This window comes from Poecile atricapillus, chromosome 3, assembly GCF_030490865.1.
Source record: "Poecile atricapillus isolate bPoeAtr1 chromosome 3, bPoeAtr1.hap1, whole genome shotgun sequence".
NCBI classification, from domain to species: domain Eukaryota; kingdom Metazoa; phylum Chordata; class Aves; order Passeriformes; family Paridae; genus Poecile; species Poecile atricapillus.
In genome coordinates, this window is record NC_081251.1 from 96535544 (window position 1) to 96556034 (window position 20491).

Consider the following 20491-nt stretch of genomic DNA (forward strand, 5'->3'; position numbering starts at 1 on the left):
GCATCTCATTCCCCCACATCCTCACTCCTTGATGGGAGTCTGTCAGATCCCCACCATCCTTCTCTCACCAGCAAGGGGAGAAGGGGGGGTCTCGGTAGCAGCCAGATCTCCAGCCACATCTGAGGTTTCCTTCCAGCCCCCGGCACTACCAGCAGGTCTCCTTGCTTGGCAGCTGGCTGATGAGGTGCTGCCTGTCCCAGATAAAGGATGCTGGGGAGGCTGCAAAAATCTGCAAATGGAAGCAATCTCCTGGTGCTTCTGTCCCTTGCCTTTCACATTCCAGAGCTGAAGCATCCAGAATATACTGAACTGGTAGTCCTGTGGAGCATCAGGAAGACTGATTTTTCACCCAAGTTGATAGTTAAAACATCTGACCTGTGTTTGTGCTAATGGATAAAAGGCAAAACCATTTTTGGATGCTATTTGCATTCCAAGATCCCAACTGTTAGGACCTTCAGCTCTACTCAGCAACCAAACCCATCGCTCTTCAGGCACCACTTCTGAATACCAGCTCTTACTCATCACACAACAGACAACAGAGCAGGAAAGAGCCCAGACATGGGAAGAGCCAAATTCTTCAGATGAAAAAGTCAAGTTAGCTTTGCTAGCTTTCCTTCCTAGCCCAGAAACAAACCCTCCTGAGCACATATTTGAGGCCCAGCAGGATGTCCTGACATGCTCTCCTACTCTGCTAAACCAGGAACTAAGAGCCGAGGACTTCGGCAACAAGAGAACATGCTGCTGGACCAGTCACACATATTCTGGTTTTCCCAGATTTTTACACAAAGACTCCAAAATGGACCTTTCTGTCCAAGCAGCCCAACAGCCACCTTTTCCCAGCTCTGAGGGACAGTGACACAAGCCACCTCAGCAGGCAGAGGGACACTCACCATGTAAACACATATAACTGCGGTGTTAAAACCACCGGAGAGCAAAATCACTCTCTGAAAGTAGCAGCACTGCAAAGGATTTGCTGCTGCACTTTACCCAGCTGCACCTCCCAGACGAGCTGGCACGCTGCAGGCTTGCTTCCAGTCTCTCTCAGCTCATTACTCCTAACAGGGACACGCCGACAACAGAAGCCGAGCGGAAAACCAAACGGAGCAGAGCCTGCTCCGGCCAGCAGGCAGCCCACTGTTGCTCCTGTGAGCTTGGAAATCTTGGCGTTTCTGTTGGAGAACTCCCTGTTTGCAAGGCTGCACCTCATGCTCCAGGGTGGAGGCGGCTGCAGGCTTAGCGAGATCACCCAGCCTGACCTCCCATGCAAACAACACTGCTCAGCAACCTTCACCCATTTAAACACTGCTTTCGACTCAGCAGCTCCAGCATTTCTTCTAATTAGCAAGTTTGGGTAGAAACAATTCCTGAACATCTCAATCGTTGCTTACTTTCCACAGGGACAAAAAACCCAAAAAACCAAACAAACAAAACCCCCAAACTTTCTGTCTCTGTTGCAAACCTCACAAATTTTGCAAACTTTTTCCCGGGGTCCCAGCAGGGGCAGAAACCACCCTGTGGCCACCAGCAAGAAGGGTGTCCTACACCAGCAACTGGGAAGCAAAGCCCAGCAGTGACAACACAGGGACCCAAAGATATTTTGTTCTGGCCTTTGCTCTGCAAAGAGGAGCCCTGCAGGACCTCCTAGGGCTTAGTTCTTATTTCAGCTCTCCCTCAGAGAGCAGCCTCACCACAGACAAGGCAAAAATAGCTTTGCCATCAATTGCCACAGTAGAAAAGTTTAGCCCTTTGGGAAATTTTTCCTTGACTTCACTAGTTCTAGACCTAAACATTAATCAAGAAAAGCACATTAGCTATTATAGCTTGTATTAAAAATATAAATACCTCATAAAAACTATGCTTTTTAAGATTTAGAGGTCTTTAGAAAGCTTTTTTCTTCCACTGCTATCCCCTGATGGTACTGGCTATGCATATTCAAATCCTCCTTTAACAGGTACTCTGCAATAAAACAATCCTGTATTAATTGCCAGAATACCTATCACACAACTTTTCAGAAGAACCGAGTATCTAATGTATCTTTACCAAATACCATAATTCTGCTTTCCTGTTCTTACCAGATAAACTGGCCAGCCTAGCAAGAGGAGAGAAAACAGGTGTAAGACTTCTACTGAATAAGACATAATACACAGGATTAGCTGGGAATTGCCAAATTAGGAAACTGGCATTCCTGGAGGGAGAGGGAAGGGTAAATCATATCCCTCCCCCAACAAAGGCACTGAAGGGAAAAAAAAGTATCAACTAAGTGGAGAAATCTGTCACAGATATTTCACTAGATCAGGACTCTGACTATGTATCAGAGAAGAGGAGCCTGATCAAGTCACATGCCCTTTACTACAGAAGATAAGATCAAAAGGTTTCAAAGGAAACTGATGGTGACAGTTTCTTCATTTGTATGCAATGTGACATACCAGATCCAAACTGTTGGCTACTTTTTGAACTATTTGTCAGGGGAGAGAAATTATTATTTTCTTTTATATTTTACTTTCAAGAACTCTTAGTCATTTGGGGGTTCTCCCCCCTCCTCTGTGTCCCACCACCCTCTGTTTTATTTTTCAGCCAGGATTGAAACTTTCACCTTTGATGTAATATTTTTGCTGCACATCAGAATAGCTATGCCAAGCTTCAGAAGGACAATTAAATACAGAGAACGAAAAGGATGACATCACTTCAAACATGAACTTTTAATAAAATTATTCTAAAGAAACGTCCCTGGTGATGATTATTTTCTTTTTCCCATATCTTCTACTTTACTCTTTCCATGTGTTTGCAACAATTCAAATTATTGCCAGGCTAGCAGCTGTAGTTGACTTGAAGCCATCAGCTTACATACAAGCAGAAGTATTTCTCCCTGTTTCTCACTGCTTCTGACAAGAAAAGTGTTAAATATAACGCAAAAAATAACTGTGTGAGATCACAAGTTGTTTGTATAGCCAATAGGCTGTGTAACAGTTATATTCACATGGCAAATTAGTAAATGGGGGACTTGTGACTAGCTCAGCTTCTCCAGGGCCCAGACCTGATGGGTTTCAGCCCAGCATTCCCTGCTGATGTGCAAAATCTGCAGCTGCTCATTATATGTTAGCAAACTTGCTCTAAAATCATGCCCTTCTTTCCAAAAAAAGGTACCAAACACCTTGTCAAAGTTCATCTGTGGCACTCAGTATTCGTGAACCAGTGATATGTGTAAGGTAATAATATTCTCTCCAAAGTGCTGTGAAACATTCAGAAACTGCAGTAGCTGCAGCCACGTAAGTATCTGAGACAGCCAGACACGAAAAAATATGTTGCAGTCTCCTGGGTGAAGGAGAAGGTACTCAAACCACAGAAAAGCAATACAGCATTCACTTCTAGCTGTGGTACAGCCCAATAGATCAAATTTTAAAGTTGGAGCATTTGGTTTTAAATGTGACAAACATTTTAAATGTTTCAAGCTCTTATATAAATCCTTGAGAATCCTGGAATCATGCTAATAAAGGATGCTGAATTTAAGGACTCAAGTCTAAGCCCCTTTAAACACAGCAGGGGAAAGAAATAGCTCTTCCAACAATATTTTTCTCAGTCAAGCCAAATATTTTTGAAGCAAATTGTTTGGAATACATAGCTTACATGTACGAGTCTATTGAGAGTTTACACAGATATTTATAGAGAAATTAATGCAGTACACAGATTTAGAGTTACTTAAAAAGTCTTAAAAAGAATATGACAATACCTTTAGAGCATAAAGCTGCTGTCAGAAACTCCTGTCAGTGAAGTTTTTTTCCCAAACCATCACCTGCTCTCTATCCATGCAGCCCAGACCTTCCTCAGGGCTGTTGTAACATCCCTTGTAGAACAGCGAGAGGAAAAGAGCTGCACCTTCCCCACCAGGTTCCCAGCTCCTCAGCCAGCCCTCAGGGCTCCTGCTCCAGCCCTGCTTTCCCAGAGCTGCAGCTGCAGTCCATCTGCATCTCCTCCTCTGACACAGACCAGAGCAAACATGCCCACAGTTTCTCTTTCTACCGTACCAAAGCCTTGTGATTCATTCTTTTTACGTTCTTGAAGCAACACAAATCACAGAACCCAAAATCCACATGAGGAAGTCACTCTGGTGGGACCCAGCACTCACCTCTCCCACCTGCGCCGATTTGAAGACCATTGCACCAGGAAATGTTTTACCAAGTGATTTTTCTTCCTTCCCCGTGGGTAAATTCTAGCTCTGAATTTCAAAAGCTGCCATTAACACACAAAAAGCTGGAATGAGTCCCTCTCCTGGACATGCAAACACGCTCAGTTTCACATGACTTGCAGCTGGCCTGAAGAGCATGCACCCTGCCCCACACATCACTACCTGGTTGTGCAATGAGACCACGTTTGATAGGCACAGCCCTGCAGCAAGCAGCCCTGATTGCAAAACACCCCATAATTGACATTCTAACCCACATTGCAAGGTGCCTGCTAAGGGCAGACCTGGTACACACCAAACCAATACGAGAGCAAGCCTTTAGGAGAAATAGAAACTGGAAATGCAAACTCAGACTGGGCATCACAGACTGGTAAGGATTTGAAATTACTGACACATTCAAAGGGGATATGAAACCTAAAGAACAGGGTAAAGTAATCCCATAGGCATAAAAATACGTATACGTATATGCATACACACAGATATAGCATACAGCAGTCTCACCACCCAACTTCTGACACCAAACTTAAACAGAGAAGCTACTCTTTCTTGGTTCTCTCAGCAGAGAGGAACATGGCAAGAAATCAGCTTTTCCAGGGCTGCTCAAGAGTTAAAGCCTGGAGGAGGTGGCCCCCTGAAGCGGCTACTGACCTGCATTAGGAGTCTGACAGGTATAGGGAGCTCTTCTCACACTCTCAGCAGGTGGCCTAGCCTTGAGCAGGCTGAAGTGGATGCTGGTTCACCTGAGTACACAGGGCTGTGAGTAACGACAATTCATCTGCTTGCTGAGACTGTCCCTGCTACAGAACAACACCTTCCAGAGGCAGACAGGCTTTCAGTTATCATTAACTGAGTCAGCCATTCAGGGTCAACTGCAACCAGGTATGAATCAGCACCATCAGGCTTTCAGAGTAGGTGTTAAAACCCAGGTAAAACTCATCCCCCCCTTCCCCAGCTGCTAAGCAAACCACTGTTTTACCCATGTGCTGCTGGGTGGGCTCGTGGCTTCTGCCGAAGTCGTGGTGAAAGAGATGACTGCAACTGGGAAGGACTGGATACACCTTTCCCCATGGGAACAAGGGCATGAGGGATAGCTCACTTTGTATTTTCCAGCAAGGCCAGTGGGTTTTCTCCCCCGTGTAGGTGTTGTGTGTTTGTTCCATGCCCAGGAGATGGAACAATTAAGATGTGCTCAATACCCTTCTCACACCCACTCAGTGTAACACCTTAGTCATCAAATCATCCTATTGTGCTGCTCAATACTTTCTATAACAGTAGGAATATGAGAGTATGTCCAAAGATAGCAAAGAAGACACAAGGTAATTATTTTTAAGCTTGCTAATCACAATCAATAGTTTCTTAGCAAAAACTGATGAGCTGGAGTTGGCTCCTATTTTTAACCAATAAGATATGCAGTCAAGACTTGAATTACACCATCGGGCAAGTCTCCAAACTCCTAATGACTGCCAGCCAAGAGAAGGATGGGTCCTCGGTGGGTCTTACTCCCTTCCCGAGCACAGTATCAAAGAATTTTTTCCGTAGACTATAAAGCCAGAAGTGGGTTGTAACTGCTGCACGACTTCACCAAAAACACCACACAAGAATCTAACTCCATACATCAAAAAGGAGTTATACAATTCTTAAAAAGCCTGAGGATGTTTACTTGAAGAGTTTGAAGTTTTGTGACTGTCATATAAAAGATAAACTCCTCGTAGAACAGTGCCATGTGCCTTCCAGGGGTGTACAATTAGGAACAGATGAATACAAGTCAAAGACTCATTAGAAAGCTAACACCCTCTCCCTATTTTGGTGAAATTTTCCTTAAAGTAATATTTCTAATGTTTTGCTATCCCTTGACTTTTTTCTTCATTTCCAAAGCCCTAAATTTCTTCGTTGCTTTTGGGAAATTCCTCACTTCTCTGCCACTCTCAAGAAGGTGTTATCCCCGCTACAAAAGAACCTAAAATCATTCCCAACATTCAATACTGCAACAATAATTCCCTCTTGGAAGAAGGAACATGTTTTCATTTGTTTTGTTTCTTTTCTCCACTGATTAAAAGCAACAATGAGTCCAAAGGAATGGTACAGTATCATCAAGTGTAATTGTTGCCTCTCACAACAAATGTGAAGGGGATCAGGAAACACACCCACCCCTTGATTACTGGGAAAATATCAGAGATAAAGGATGTCAGCAGGGGCAAGTAATTCTGTTCATCAGCTTACAGAGATGAAGGTAAGAGGGACCAGCACCAGCCCTCTGCTCATTAGCTGGATGGAATTACAGCGGTTCGGAGGTTGAATTACAGAAGGAATTAACACTCCCTTCATTTTCCTGTCATAATCCCTCTAGTTTGGGATATTTTCAACTTTGGTTCTGGTGTCTGCTGCTGGATGAAAATGGCTGAGTGATGGAGGCCTCCATGAGGTGTGCAGGTGGGTCGGCACCTCTCAAGGAGGGACGGCAGCTCAGTGGTACAAGGAACACGGCTTGGCCATGCCATAATTTCCAGACATCTAAAATGACCAATGCCATCTGTGCTAGAAAGAGTGACACTGCTGTCTGTACTAAATGGAGGTTTTTGAAGCTTTCTCCCAAACATTATATGCAGTGTCAGTGTTTATTAAAGATAACTAATGCCCTAACAATTTATTTACTTCTGTTTATTGCTATTTTAGCAAAAGTCACCAGAGAGTAGCTATGCTTCTGGTCCACCAGGGTTCTTTAATCACTGTTAGTAGGTAAAATCATGTGTGACAACTAATCCAAAAAGCAGATTATATTTATTTTGGCTACAGTGGCTTGCAATTCGTTAAAATCAACAAAGCCTTTTCATTAGCCCCCTGCTGATGTCCTAAAACCAGATATTTCAAGGGTCTCAAAGCACAGAGCTACACACGTGCAGTAAAGCTGGGACCGACAGACTTGCTGTTGCCATACTTACCGTAAAATCTTATTAAAAACAACAGCAAACTTCTTATTTTCTTTCATAAGAGGGCTTAATTTATGATCTCAAATTCCAAAATGAAAATCCTAAAGGCAGGATTTCTTAAATTTCAAGAAGTACAAGTGAATCAACAATAAAATCATCAGTGAATTACTTGTTCGGGGTTGTGTGCTGTACAAAAATGTTGCCGTGACACTGTAAGAAGTGAGATTACAGATTCAGCATATCTACATATTAACCTACATGCTTGCTGAGCCCCCTGCATCCTGGAACCACATTTGAATAACTGAATTTCTAGTTAATAGTGTGATCTTGCAACTCATTCTCTGTGATATCATGATCTCTAGCCATGAGCTCCTGATGATGCTGCCTCTGACTTGTGATCATGAAAACAGACGCTAGGAATCACAGAGGATCAGAATAGATCCACACAAAAGTTACAGGGTTCCATCTCTTCTCCAACCTCACTATTGGTCAAACACTGCCAGGAAGTTCCCAAACCCAGAAGAAGCCTTACCATAACCACCAAGGGCCACCATTCAAACAAAATAGGAAATTAGCACATTAGAAGGCCATATAATTGACTTAAGTATATATATATATATGTATATGTATATATATATGTTTGTGTGTGTATGTATATATATATATGAAGACACTGATTTACATCAATGAAGTTTTTCCTCTCTTGTTATGAATTTCCCAAGTGACATACATGCTTTTGGTCACTACCCTTCCACCCCACTTTTGAAAAGTGACTTAAACACCCTTGCCACTGTGAAAAAAGCCACTCCAGACCTGCATCCAACCATGCAGACATATTTATTTCCCACAGCTGGATGTAGATGTGGATCTGCTTTGCAAATTTTCATGTGTACTGCTGAAGTAGAACTCCTTGTCTGTCCCTCCAAGCACAATCTTGAACACTGTCAAGGCCAATTATTAAACATCACTTCACACCAGCCCTTTCCAAATCTGCAGGTCTCCTGTGGTTTAGAGGGAAGCCGAGAGCAGTCCTTTAGTGAGAGACCCATTCCTAAACACCCAAACCAGCACAGTGCCAGGCTGCCCCTGAGACAGGAGGGTTACTTCATTCCCTCTGTGCCACTGTCCTCCAGTTGGCTGCAGCCCCTCCAAGTTCACACGCTGAACACAACAAGCCGGCTGCTAAAGCAGAGAACAAAATCCAGATTGGAAGGAAAACCGAGATACAAAGCTTTTCTCCAGTGGCTAATCTGAGTTCTGTCCATAGGGAAAACTGAGCCCCATCTGATATACAATTTACTGTTTTGGCTCTCCATAATTAAAACTATTGTTGCCATGGCAATACAAAGGCTGGTGAAAATACACGCACAGCTCATGTCATGCCTCTTTGGTGATACAATTTGTTGTCCCAGTCTGGCTTGTGCCAGGACGGAACAAAACGTGACTCGGAAATAGTTGACTTGACGGGGTTTGTTATTTAGGAATCAGATGTTGTGTGAGCTGTGAGACCACTTTCTCAGGCTCTCTAACATGACCACTAATCCTGTAAAAGTCAATAGCAGTTTTAAAGATAAATTTCAAAGAGAAGAGTTCTGATCTTACACTACTAAATTTCTCAAAGCACTATAAAGAAAGACCTTTTTTTTAAGGTATAGAGAATGATAAAGAACCAATCAGAAGGATTAATATACATATTCTTAAAAGTGGATACAAAATTAAAATGCAAAGACCTGATTATAGGTTCAATACCACAAACATGCACAATTTGGTTAGTGTTTGTTTATTCATTTGAAACTGTGATCTTCACTGAGCATGCTATAATCAAGCAGAACTTACAGGTCACCCAATGACCTCTGAACAGCAGCAAGTAATCTGCTATTGAGGAAATATCATCAAACATCCTCTTTCTGTGGATCATCCTCTTTCTGTGGATACACACCTATACAGGCATAACCCACACAGACATATCAACAAGTTTTTTTAGGATGGGACAAAAATTTTAGTTTTGTGACTTGCAATCCAGTCATTTCTTATGTGGAAATCTCTAATTGGGTTCCTGAGGTACACAAGAGTTTACTCAGGTGGAAAACTTACAGGTGCAACTTTTAAGCAGTTGTATGGGAATATCTGCTAAAACAAAAAGGTTAGTTGCAGAGACTTAAGTAAAAATCCCATTGATGCCCATGTCTATTGACAACAGTCAGAGTTTTGCTTTTTTCTGGAATGGAAAGCTTCACATATGGCCCAAGCACAAACCAAGAGAGATGGATGTGGGCTGGAAGGTGGACCAGGGAGGGGTGAGATCAAGGAGAGTCACCCAAGCAAGGAGGCAGGCGCTTCTTATATCACCTGGATTCCTATGGCTCTTGTATTTCTGCAAAGCAAAATACTTTCTATTGTACAAACCCCAGTATGAAGTTTGTGTGCAAATGCTTCAGCTGCCATGTGGTCCCTGCAAAATCAATTAAAGGTGCATGAATTGATCATGGAAGATCTCTAGGATGATCAGGGTTAAGCAGCAAGACAAAGTAAGGAGAGTAGAACAAGGAATTTCAGCAATGGCATCTAGGGAGAGGGTCTGAGAACACCTGCTTCAGAGAACTGACACCACATGGACAGTCTCTTCTCAGAGAGCAGAAAAAGAAATCTAGACAGCTCCCCGAGAAACAGATTCAGCACCAAAGTCCAAACAGGATGGTCCAGGGGATGCCTTAAAGACAGAGGGTGACCAGAGTCATGATGGTGTAGGTGTATACAACAGCAATATAAAAATTCAAAACCCAATGCCTTACCCTGCACTGCTTTCTCCACAAGAAAGAGGAGGGGTAAAACAAAAAGGCATCACAGCAGTTGGACACATAACTTTATATGGATAGAATTCAGATACTCTGGTTATTAGCACATGATAAAATTCTATAAAAAAACACATGAAAAATAATGGGAGGAAAAACTAATGGGCCAGAAGAACAATAAACTGGCAGATGGGAGGTCCCAGCTCAAGAAGAATTTGAAGGAATGAGAGATGTATTCTTGGAAGAGGAAGGGTACATCAGGTAGCTGACATATTGAGTTTCCAGGAAAGAGGGGAGAGTATTAATGACAGTGCAGCTGACGGTTTCAGCAGCTACCAACGAAATGATTTGCCCTTCTTTTTCAGCTGAAGAGGTGACAGTGTGGATATGGCAGCTGATTTACATACATCATCATAACTTCCATAGGAATATCAGATTTCTTTATAAGAACTTGTAGTACCAGCTTTGCAGGTCAGTGTCAATGCCTAACAGAGCCACTGGAGACAAAGGGGAAGATTCAGAGAGGCACTGAGGTGCCTGAAACAGGACTTAACCTGAATTTAATTGCCTAATTAAAAAAAGATTCCAAAATCCCCTGCTTCAGTAACTGTAAATGCATCAGGGCTAACATTTATGACCACAAAGACCACTGGAAATCAATTCCTGCTACCCTGTCAGCCGTGTGCCTATCACCTCTCTAAACCCACTCCACTGTGATCCAGATACAGGTCTCTCCACACTGCCTGTATCGTGAAGGGGCTCAGTCCCAAAGGTGAGCTTGGGCTTCTCTGATCACACACCAAGAGCGCCCTCTTTCCTCAGCCCTGCTTTTTGCCAGTGCCTCTCCAACACGAAATACCCAAGTTCTGCCGGAAGAACACGCTGGCTCCTGTGCAAGGCATCTGCCATGAACCAGCCACAGGCACAATCTCTGCCTTGGTTCCCACAGCAAAAAGGGTTGGGTTTTTTTTTAGGGATTACCACGTACTAAACTGAAGTAGATAAGGTGACCAAAGGGATAACAGAATACTGCCCCAGAGTTTCATTTTGGTTTGGGTGATGTTAGCACACCAAACACAAAACTGTTTGCAGGATTGGGCCCTGACCGTACGCCAACCCTTGCCCAGCATGAGGAATAAGGAACAGGCACCAAGAAAGCTCCAGAACAGCAGTTTCCAACCTTAAACCAGGTTTAGTAATATATCAAGGCTTTAGAACACATAAAACAATTAAGGGACCAGCATGGTGTTTGATATTCTTTCCAGCCTGACTTTAATATGTTCTCACAATTTGCAGATGTCCCGTCTATGTATGACGTCCTTTATGGCATGTAGATTTTGTTACAACAAAAATTCAGGTTGTGGATTTTTGCCAGTGGCAAGCTGACGTTGCTCAGAGCAGCATTAAAATGCTATCATGCTGTTAGATTAAGCAACCTATTTTCTCTACTAGCACAGATTGTACTTTAGTTTTGCCCTTACACCTACCAAATTGCTGTTTCTTGCAACATTTCCCTTTGAAGGTAGTTGCCAATCTCCAAACCAGTGCTATTTTCACCAAATGAAAGAGAAGTTTGTGAAGGAGTACAATAAAAGCAGGAGCTGGACTTCATTGCAAGAGTCGTTTTCCATTTCAAAAATAATACTAGAAAAAAAAAATAAAGCAGTAAGGAAAAAACCAGTGAGCCATATTTCTTCTCTACTTTTAAGCAGGACTCCCACCAGATGACTCATGAGATACTGCCACATGTGTTAATATGAAACAGGTTTTATACAATAAGTAGCTATGGTATTTACCCTGTACATGTACCTGGCCCTAAACCTGGTGGCGTAACAACACCTAATGATTTAACACTTTTTCTCCCTTTGCTACTTTCTATTTTTTAAGCTTCTTTTGAAAATTTCTCATCCCTTGCCTCTTCTCTGCCACCTGTCCAATTTGGGGTATTTTCATCTGTAGTTCTTCAAAGGGAATAGTCTGTGATGGGGACAATGAGACCAGAAACGAGCAGGTACAGTCAAATGCAGACACAGGCGTTTCAGCTAGGGCATTTCTAGGACTTTAAATATAAATACTAAATAGGCTGGAGAAATAAAAAAAACAACCCTGCAAAAAGAGACCAAACTACAAGAAACCAGTCACATCGATTAGCTGATTAGTTTGCCAGTGAGTGATTAGTCAGAAAGACTAGAATTAGTCAGTGAAGCCCTGTCTCCCATGAATAAAATGTGGGGAGGACACCCTTTCCCACCCTCAGTGACAGATGATATCTGTTTTCTCCTTCGAGTTTGAATTTAAGAGCCACTGAAGCTCAGCAAGAGTATATTCTGGCTCAAATGAGCTGAAAATTGCATTCAATTTGAATTTCAAAACGAGAGGAGAAGGAGGAATGAGGGGAGAGGGAGGGAGCGAGCTCAGCAGGACCCATCACGCCAGGTCTCTCTTGCAGCAGGTCCAGCTGCACCCAGGCACGCTGCGGAGCTGAAACGCAGGGCATGATGCAAAGGAAAGAGCATTGCTGGACAACAGCCCAGTTCCAGTTTAAAAATAAACGTTTTGCTGTCAGGATCAAAGCAAACTCTGCTTTTATGTATATTACAAGCTGTATGTTCAGAAGAAAAAGATTCTTCTGGTTACTTGAGGGGAGAGAGGCATTGGGAAGCTAGGGCTGGCCAGAGGGAGGGGGGTACCCAGCTTTCTCACTAGAAAATCCTCCAAAATTCAGACTAATCTGAAAGTACTTGCCATCCCCTTGAACAGAGCATATACACTGAACGTAGGCATTGAATTTTCCTTAATGTAAGGTTCATTTAAGGTTACATATTTTAGCGTGGGGTAACATTTAATTTATGTCTTTGTGGGTGAAGGGATTATTTCCCCTTCCCTTTGTGCATTAAATTTACAGTTCTATCTGATGACACTGAAAGAAATGGAGTTATGCCTGCAACCCAAATATATCCTGTAATTTGATGGCATGATAGCTGTTGGTCTTTTTAATGCAACTGATAATGTCCAATATTCAATATAAAAATGATAACATACCAAATCAAGAGATTCTTCAGCAAATTTCTTACCGACTTCAGTGTGCAATTTGACCCAAGGGTCTGGAGTAGTAATAAAATAATTGCAATTAATCATGAGAAATAATTAATAACTTAAGGATTAAAACGTGTCCATTTATACATTCAGGATCAGCATTTTCTATGTACCCTTGAGAGGCTTTTAGCTTCCCTTCCTAAACAGAATGCTTGCAGTAGCGTTTAGAACTGGAGAGTTCTGCCATCAGAAACTGGCTACTAATTTGGCTCATGGTATTTGTTATATGGCATTATGTTCACAGATAGAAGGGTCCCTATTACACCAATAACCCACTCATATCCTCTGATGCAGCTGGTATTTCAAAGCACAGTGCTTTTATCACAAGTTTTTCCTCTTTTTTCCAACTAAGTGATTTTTTTCCATCGATAAATCAGTAAATTGCCAGCTTTACACATGTAGATGATGTGAGTCAGGATCCAAACCCATAAGAAAAAAACCCAAAACATGAGGTCAATTTTCCTGGCCACTGCATTATACAAAAGCTCCCAGGCAACAGAGTTAAGCACACACTATTAGATATACCTTGCTATGCTGTGCCTTCAGCAAGGCTTAGATTTCCCTCTATGGCTAAAGACTGTATTAACACCCAAAGTGAGCTAGTGAGCTGGTTTTAAGCTCTTCCCATCACCGAAGTAATTCTTAACCTGTTCTTTTGGCAGATAGACAATTTGAACATCTCTAAATCCTGTTTGCAAACCTTGCACCACACAGTAGTTTCCAAATACCGCAGGCACTTGGATAAAAATGCGTAAGCAATCAAGACCACTTGGAAAAGACCTCGCACCTTGTTGTGCACCACACTGCTCAGAGGAACTACTAAGAGTACAGGGCACTTTGTAGATACCCAAATATGCATGCGTATGCCTCCCTCTGGAAGGCATTTTTGGATATTATTGTTTAAAGTCTCATTCTTCCACTGCCTTCTTCCTGCCTTGATTGTAATGCCACAGAAATACTGATCTCCTATCTCCATGTTGCCCCCTTATATGGCTCTGGTTTCCCTAAATACACACCCTAGAGGTTCATTTCTGGAGGGCAAGAGGAGAAATACACAGACCTGTCTCCATCACTCCGTTCCTCAAAGAAAGCTTTTTCTGTAAATCAGATTATCTGCCATGCTTACTTTACAATGCTTACTTTACATTCTCTCTGTAAAGTGAGATGATACTCACTTTACAGAGAGAACAATAAGTATGCAAAATACATGGCATATTCCTGACAGACCAATCTTCACACTGAAGTTTCTAGATCTAACCCTACTAATAAGAAACAGTAAGAGTATTTGCCTGGTGACAGTATTGCACTAAGCAGCGCCATGGCTTCCAGACCAGAGCCAAGCCACGTCCAGTCCGCTCTGGTCCATCTGCACCTACTCATGTGGACATGCCCCTGATGGTGCTCTGCTCTTCCAGCTGGAAAGGCCCTACCTGATCCCGCTATGGCTGTCGGCACTCAAACTGCTGCGCGGCCGGAGCGCCGTTAGCGGGAAGCGAGGAACGCCAGGCGAGCGTGGGTGACAAGCATGGCATCAGAGGAAATACTTGGCAATTTCTCCAAGGTATTGGACACTAGAGTAGTTTAGCTGAATGGCATGCATGCCCACGTAAGGCTGCAAGGTCAAGAAGACCTTATGTTATTTACTACGTGAGTGCTGGTTTCATGCACTATAATATTGTATCAAGATATGACCTGTAGGAGGACTTGCCTGCTTGGAAAAAAATTAAATCTCCCTCTTTTTTTTCTATCAGTCCCTTTTATAGTTGAACATCACTTATTCAACATTGCATAATTAACATTTTGAAACATGGACATACCTTACAAAGAAACCCAAAGACGGATAAAAATTTCACAGAGAAACCACCTTCCAAAAGCTTTTCTCCAGTCCTTTAACTCACTGCTATCAAAACTGGGGAGGCATGAAGTCATGTTGACTGCAAATCAGAGTATGAATGCAAAACTCACTAGATATGAACTCTGCCACTGTTTTCTCCTATGCAATACTTTACACCAAGAATGTTCTTACTGCGGCAATATTTGGCATAAGAACATCCTGTCTCTTGAAGCCTGGACAAAAAAAAGAGAAAAATACTTCTGTGTTTTCTCATTGTTAATTTGGATCACACTGTTTTCTGAATAATTTAAAAGGTAAGTTATAAAGGGCGTATCCCTACAGATGACATCACAGAGCTTCGGCAAATCCATGCTGTCCAGGGAAATTACTTATTCCATGGAAACAACACTACTCTCAGAGGTGGCATGCCAAAGCTTGCAAACAACCAACACTGTGGAAAACACTGACCCAGAAGTGCCCTGAGAAGGGCACATCCCACAGCCAAGAGGAGTGGAACACACGCAAGTCTCCCCAGTGCCTCTCTTGGTACCGATTCCAACCTCAACCTGTTAAGGTCCATCCCTGGATGTTATGGCACAAGGTTGCTATTGATTTATTAAGAGCTCTTAGCTCCACCAGACAGTTTACAATTAACAGCTTCTAATTTTCTTAAATATAAATAAATACATAAATGAAATCAGAGCTGCTAAGTGCTGGGTGTACCCAAATGACATCATCGGCAACTGCCAGTCACCCAGGCTGCAAAAATAAATAAGGGATGAGGGCGGGGGGAGCAGAGGGGGAGGCAGGGTATTTACTCAATCAGTACCTATTTTTGAATTTCCTTCAAGCTGGCTTGGACCAAGAGCCATCAATTATTTAAAAGAAGTAACATGATGCTTCCTTTGTTGAGGCAAATCTGCAAGCAGACCCCAAGAGAGAATAAAAAATGAATTAGGCAGAATTTATTAGTGCGCTTGAAGAAAACAGATTCAGCTATCAGACCTGACTGTGCTTTTAAAAATAGTGTATTTCTGCCCATGAACAACAGTTTCTGTCTTTCTCCCTTACCCCAACAGATCCTCAATAATCTCACCTCTCCCCTCTCCTTACGCTTTCTTTTTTCTTTTTCAAGAGGGCATAACACTGAAAGAGGCATCAATCATTCCTTAAACTTCTTCCTTCTCTTCTGACTTGACTTGATGTATTGTCTTCATTTAAATTACAAATATACTAATCTAAAACACTGTTTACCAAGCAGCATATTAAATGAAAGATGCAAGAAATTGCATCACTCACATTTTAAAAATGACTTTAGACTCAGGGACACATAAAAACAGTGAGACAGGATGATCTGCCTTGGTTGCTATATTTCAATCCTAGCAAATGAGATTTGGTTCCAGTGGTTTTCTGCTCAGGACACTGCTAACCCCCAGTCGAACACACCCTGCCAAAACCAGTGTAAAACCTCCTCCTTGGCAGGTGTTGGTTGGGGTTTCTGCAACGTTCCAGGGACATGTAGAGCTGATGAGAGTGATGTCTCAGTCCCTGGGTCTGCACCTCATCAGACATAGAGCTCACACCTGCGGGAATCCCTCTGGGGCTGCGAGCAGAGTCTGGCCATGCCGGAGGCTGTGGCATGGACAGAAAGCGAGTGGAGGCTGACACCAGCCCCAGTGACAGCACTCGACTGCAGCAACTGTAACAGCAAAGGGAACACTTGCAGGACAAAAAAAAAAAAAAAAAAAAAAAAAAGGCACTGCCTTCATTCAAAGGTTCCCTGCTTCATCCTTCACACCAGGGAAATGATGCATTTAGATCATTTTGGGTGACCTTTTGTGGCATCCAGCAGCTGGAAAGGGCAAATGCCGCTTTACGAAAACATGGAGCTCTCTTGCGCGTGATCACAGCGGGACAGAGAGGCTCAGCCTCCTCCTGGCGCTGGGGCTCCTTCCCCGAGGCCTCGGGTGGTCGCCAGCAGCTGGGGACCTTGGTTGAGGCGCCCTCGCTTGCGTCTCTCCTCCTTGGAGGGGCTGGAGCCAAGGCTCTGGCACTCTCCCCAGCACGGGAAGAGTGCAGGGCAGTCACAGTTTGGCAAGGATAAGCCTCGGGAATCAGGTTTTAGGCTGCCTCCTTCTCCCCCAGCTCCAACCCCAAAACAAAACAAAGGTCATCACTTACTAGCTCCTCTGCTGGCAGGGCGTGATTAAAAGCGTGCTTAGTCCAAAAGCCAAGTAAGTTTTGTAAGAACTGTGAACATGGCCTCAAGCAGTATTTTCTCATGTCAAAGAAATCATTGGAATATTATTTATCAGCGTAAGCCTGAGAGAAACTATCAACCTCTGGAAATGGAGAACATTACTGGCCAGATATGTTTGTGTTTCCTCAGATCTGCTCAGAGAGGGACCTTTTCACAGATATGGCCTAATGTCATCATAATGTGGATCATAGACTCATAGATTAGCTTGGGTTGGAAGGGACATTTAAAAGTCATCGAGTCCAACCCCTCTGCAGTGAGCAGGGACATCTTCAACCAGATCAAGTTGCTCACAGCCCCATCCAATCTGACCTTGAATGTTTTCAGGGAGGGGCCATCTACCACCTCTCTGGGGCACTTGTTCCAGTGTTTTACCACCCACATTGCAAAAAATTTATTCTTTGTATCCCATCTAAACAGACCCTCTTTTAGTTTTAACCTCGTAATTAAAACTAATTGGTCCTGTCACACCACACCCTGGTAAAACGTTTGTCTGTCTTTATTAAACCCCTTTAGTACTGAAATGTGCTGTAAAATCTCCCTGGAGCTTCCTCTTCTCCAAGCTGTACAACCACAACTCTCTCTCATCTCGTCCTCACAGGAGAGGTGCTCCAGACCCCTGATCATTTTTGTGGCTCTTCTCTGGACTCACTCCAGCAGTCCACGTCTTTCCTGTGCCGAGGACCCCAGAGCTGGATGCAGTACTGCAAGTGGGACAGAGTCCTCTCCCTTGCCCTGACAGCCACGCTGCCCTAGATGCAGCCCAGGATGCAGCTGGCATTTGGGGCCACAAGCAATGCACCAAAGAGGCTGAGAGCTTGAATACAGGATTGCTGGCTGTCATGCTACCCTTTTACAATTAGTAATGAGAGGGAATGAAAACAATGGGAAATATTTAAGCAGTTCTATAGAGGATTTTCTTTTAAAGGAAAATATCTATAATTGGCAGTGGGTGGTGCTGACCACAGGGCAGAGCACTAAGCCCAGCTTACCCCGCCAGGTGCTGGCAGTGGTACCACAGCAGCCCCTGCTTCTCCCCATTTCCCACACCATTCCACAGCAGCCTCAGCACAGGTTGCAATGGCTCACTGTGAAAGGCCTGGTCTTGCTGGTGAGCAAGAGTCTACACAAAAGCAGGTCCTTGTTCCTCAGACATTCACAGAACCAACTGCACCATCACTGGGTCACCCAGCACCCATGCAGGGCCCTGCAGGGATGCCCCAGCCTTCTGAGGGAACAAAGGTGCTGTAGGACCTGCTCTTCTCCAAAGGCATGGCTTTCAGGCCGCTCTCTAAAAACCACAGCAATCTTCTATTCCACTTGAGTTCACAAAATCCCCACTGGCTTCTGATCTCAGATTTATCTGGTACCTCTGTGGGCCTTTTGCTAACCCAAACATGATTATGCACCATAAATCTATATATATTCATGAATTTGCCTTTGAATAAATATTTTAAGGGTAGTATAAAGTTTCACAGTGTTCTGCTTTCATACATAGCTGCTTTCCTTTTTTAACTTCCACCTGAGATGCCTTACTTAAGCAGAAGAAGAAAGAAAGAACAGCAAAGACCTAACTGAAGTGAACGAGAAAGCTGACACCAGGAGGTGCCAAGGCAACATCATTCCACTTCTCCTCCTCACCTCTTCCTCTCTGGATGGTAACGGCAAGATCCTGAATGCCAAACTTTAGAAAATATCCTTGCAGAGGTAGCATCTGCTCCCTTGGCATACTTCTTGAGCAGTTGTGTCGGCAGCTTTAGGTTTGTCCAAGTCTATCATATGACAAGAGTGCAGATGGGTTGCCTTGGATGCTTTGTCTTCCCAAGTGCCATTCTCCTTTTATTAATGTTTTATTCTAAGGAAAACATATGTACAAACCTGTCTGTGGAAGGTTGCATGTGTACACAATTTCACACCAGTGAGGGGTTTTCTCTGGCCTCTATCTAGATTTTTGACTAGCATTTAGTTCAGATTCCTGCAAGGGCCCTGACTTTTATTGAAGACAGTATGTGGCATCAAGCAGATTAGGCCCTTACTGTGTGGATCTGCATTTCAACCAGCTACTCTTCCACACACCATAACTTTTCCCATCTGTGTTGATCTTTCTTCACAAATTAGCACCTGAGTCCCCAGAATATTAGACGTTCAGGAAAGCTGCTCATTTCAAGTTAACTTCTGCTCCCACTGAAATCAATGGGAGTTTTGCCATTTATCCATCATTCAGATGAATAAATAAGAGAGATGTGACACAGTTGCCATACATACAGGTACTGGTCCTTTTCTCTTGCTTTCATAGTTTTATATCCCCATCTTATCTTCCATACATTAATCACAGTCACAAATCTGAATATATGGGGGTGTTTTTTTAACTGTAAAAAAAACTACATTTCAAATTAGACAGTAAATCACAAATTATGACAGAATAAAAGCAAATTATTCTGAGGGAAAGGAGGATGAGGCATCTAATTAAATGGAGGAATACAGAACAAAAGAGGAGAAAAAAAATTAAAGAATAAATCCTAGATAATCCAAACAGCATATTCTTAACTTTTTTGAAACTTCTTGTGGTGAGAGTATTTATTAGGATGTTTCATGAATACTGTATGAATGGTTTTAAAAGGTATTTTAAATGAAATGCAAAGCAGAAGCGCGATACTCTAAAATCAGAATACATTCTCAGAGTGTGGTTTAATACACTAATCTCTTATTTCCTGAACAGATAAAGGCACAGAGCTACAAAACTGCAAACCGTCTCCCCATTTACTGTAACATACTCTTCCAACAAGGCATAACATTTACTGACTGGAGTCCAAAATAGACAAAAATATTTCACACTACAGCCACTTTCTCAGGGAAAAGCTTGAGAAGGCCACAAGTCACATCAGAAAAGAGACACCAAACATGGGCTCTGGTAGGCCAAAATGAGAATTTAATTTCAGAATATAAAAATCTGAAGTAGCATCCCAGATAGCAACAAATAGAGTCTATGAAAAATTATGAAACTGAGCTCTTCACTGGCATTTTCATCTGGACTGAAAAAAGGGAACATTTGCTCCAACCTCTCTTTACAATAGCAGCTGCCAATCTCCTAATAAGTAGATGTAGTATGAGGAACCACAATTGATGAAACTGAACAGTTATTTACCACTCCTTTAAAATGAGCCAGTGAACAGGTCAGGTTTCAGTGAGATTTTGGGGATTTGGGCACAACCACAGCACTGAAAAAAAAACCCTAAACCAACCAGCCCTGACTTCATAGATATTTTCAGATCTTTGTGATGGTTTGGACATGTTCACCTTCACTATCCTACAGACATACAGCATCCCCTCTGAATTATCCCTGTTGCTCACCAGGGACAACAGCTCTCTAACCAAAGCAGAATTTAAAAGTCAAGTGATGGAGCT

At 42.9% G+C, this 20491-nt stretch overlaps 1 protein-coding gene across 44 annotated transcripts in view; it reads right to left on the reverse strand.

Annotated features, from left to right (window-relative positions):
- Positions 1-20491, reverse strand: part of ESRRG (estrogen related receptor gamma) — a 387839-nt gene that overhangs the window by 275036 nt on the left and 92312 nt on the right. Inside the window, exon 1 of one of the 44 annotated variants that reach the window (XM_058835880.1) lies at positions 11387-11402. The exons of 37 other annotated variants lie outside the window; for them this stretch is intronic. Coding sequence is in view for 1 of the 7 variants with exons in the window: in XM_058835842.1 (XP_058691825.1) it covers positions 4124-4153 (30 nt within the window). In the remaining 6 variants the exon portion in view is untranslated. Of the gene's footprint in view, positions 1-3727; positions 4097-4123; positions 4283-11386; positions 11403-20491 lie in introns of those variants that run through there. 6 more of the 44 variants (XM_058835856.1, XM_058835842.1, XM_058835869.1 and 3 more) reach the window with 6 other exon arrangements.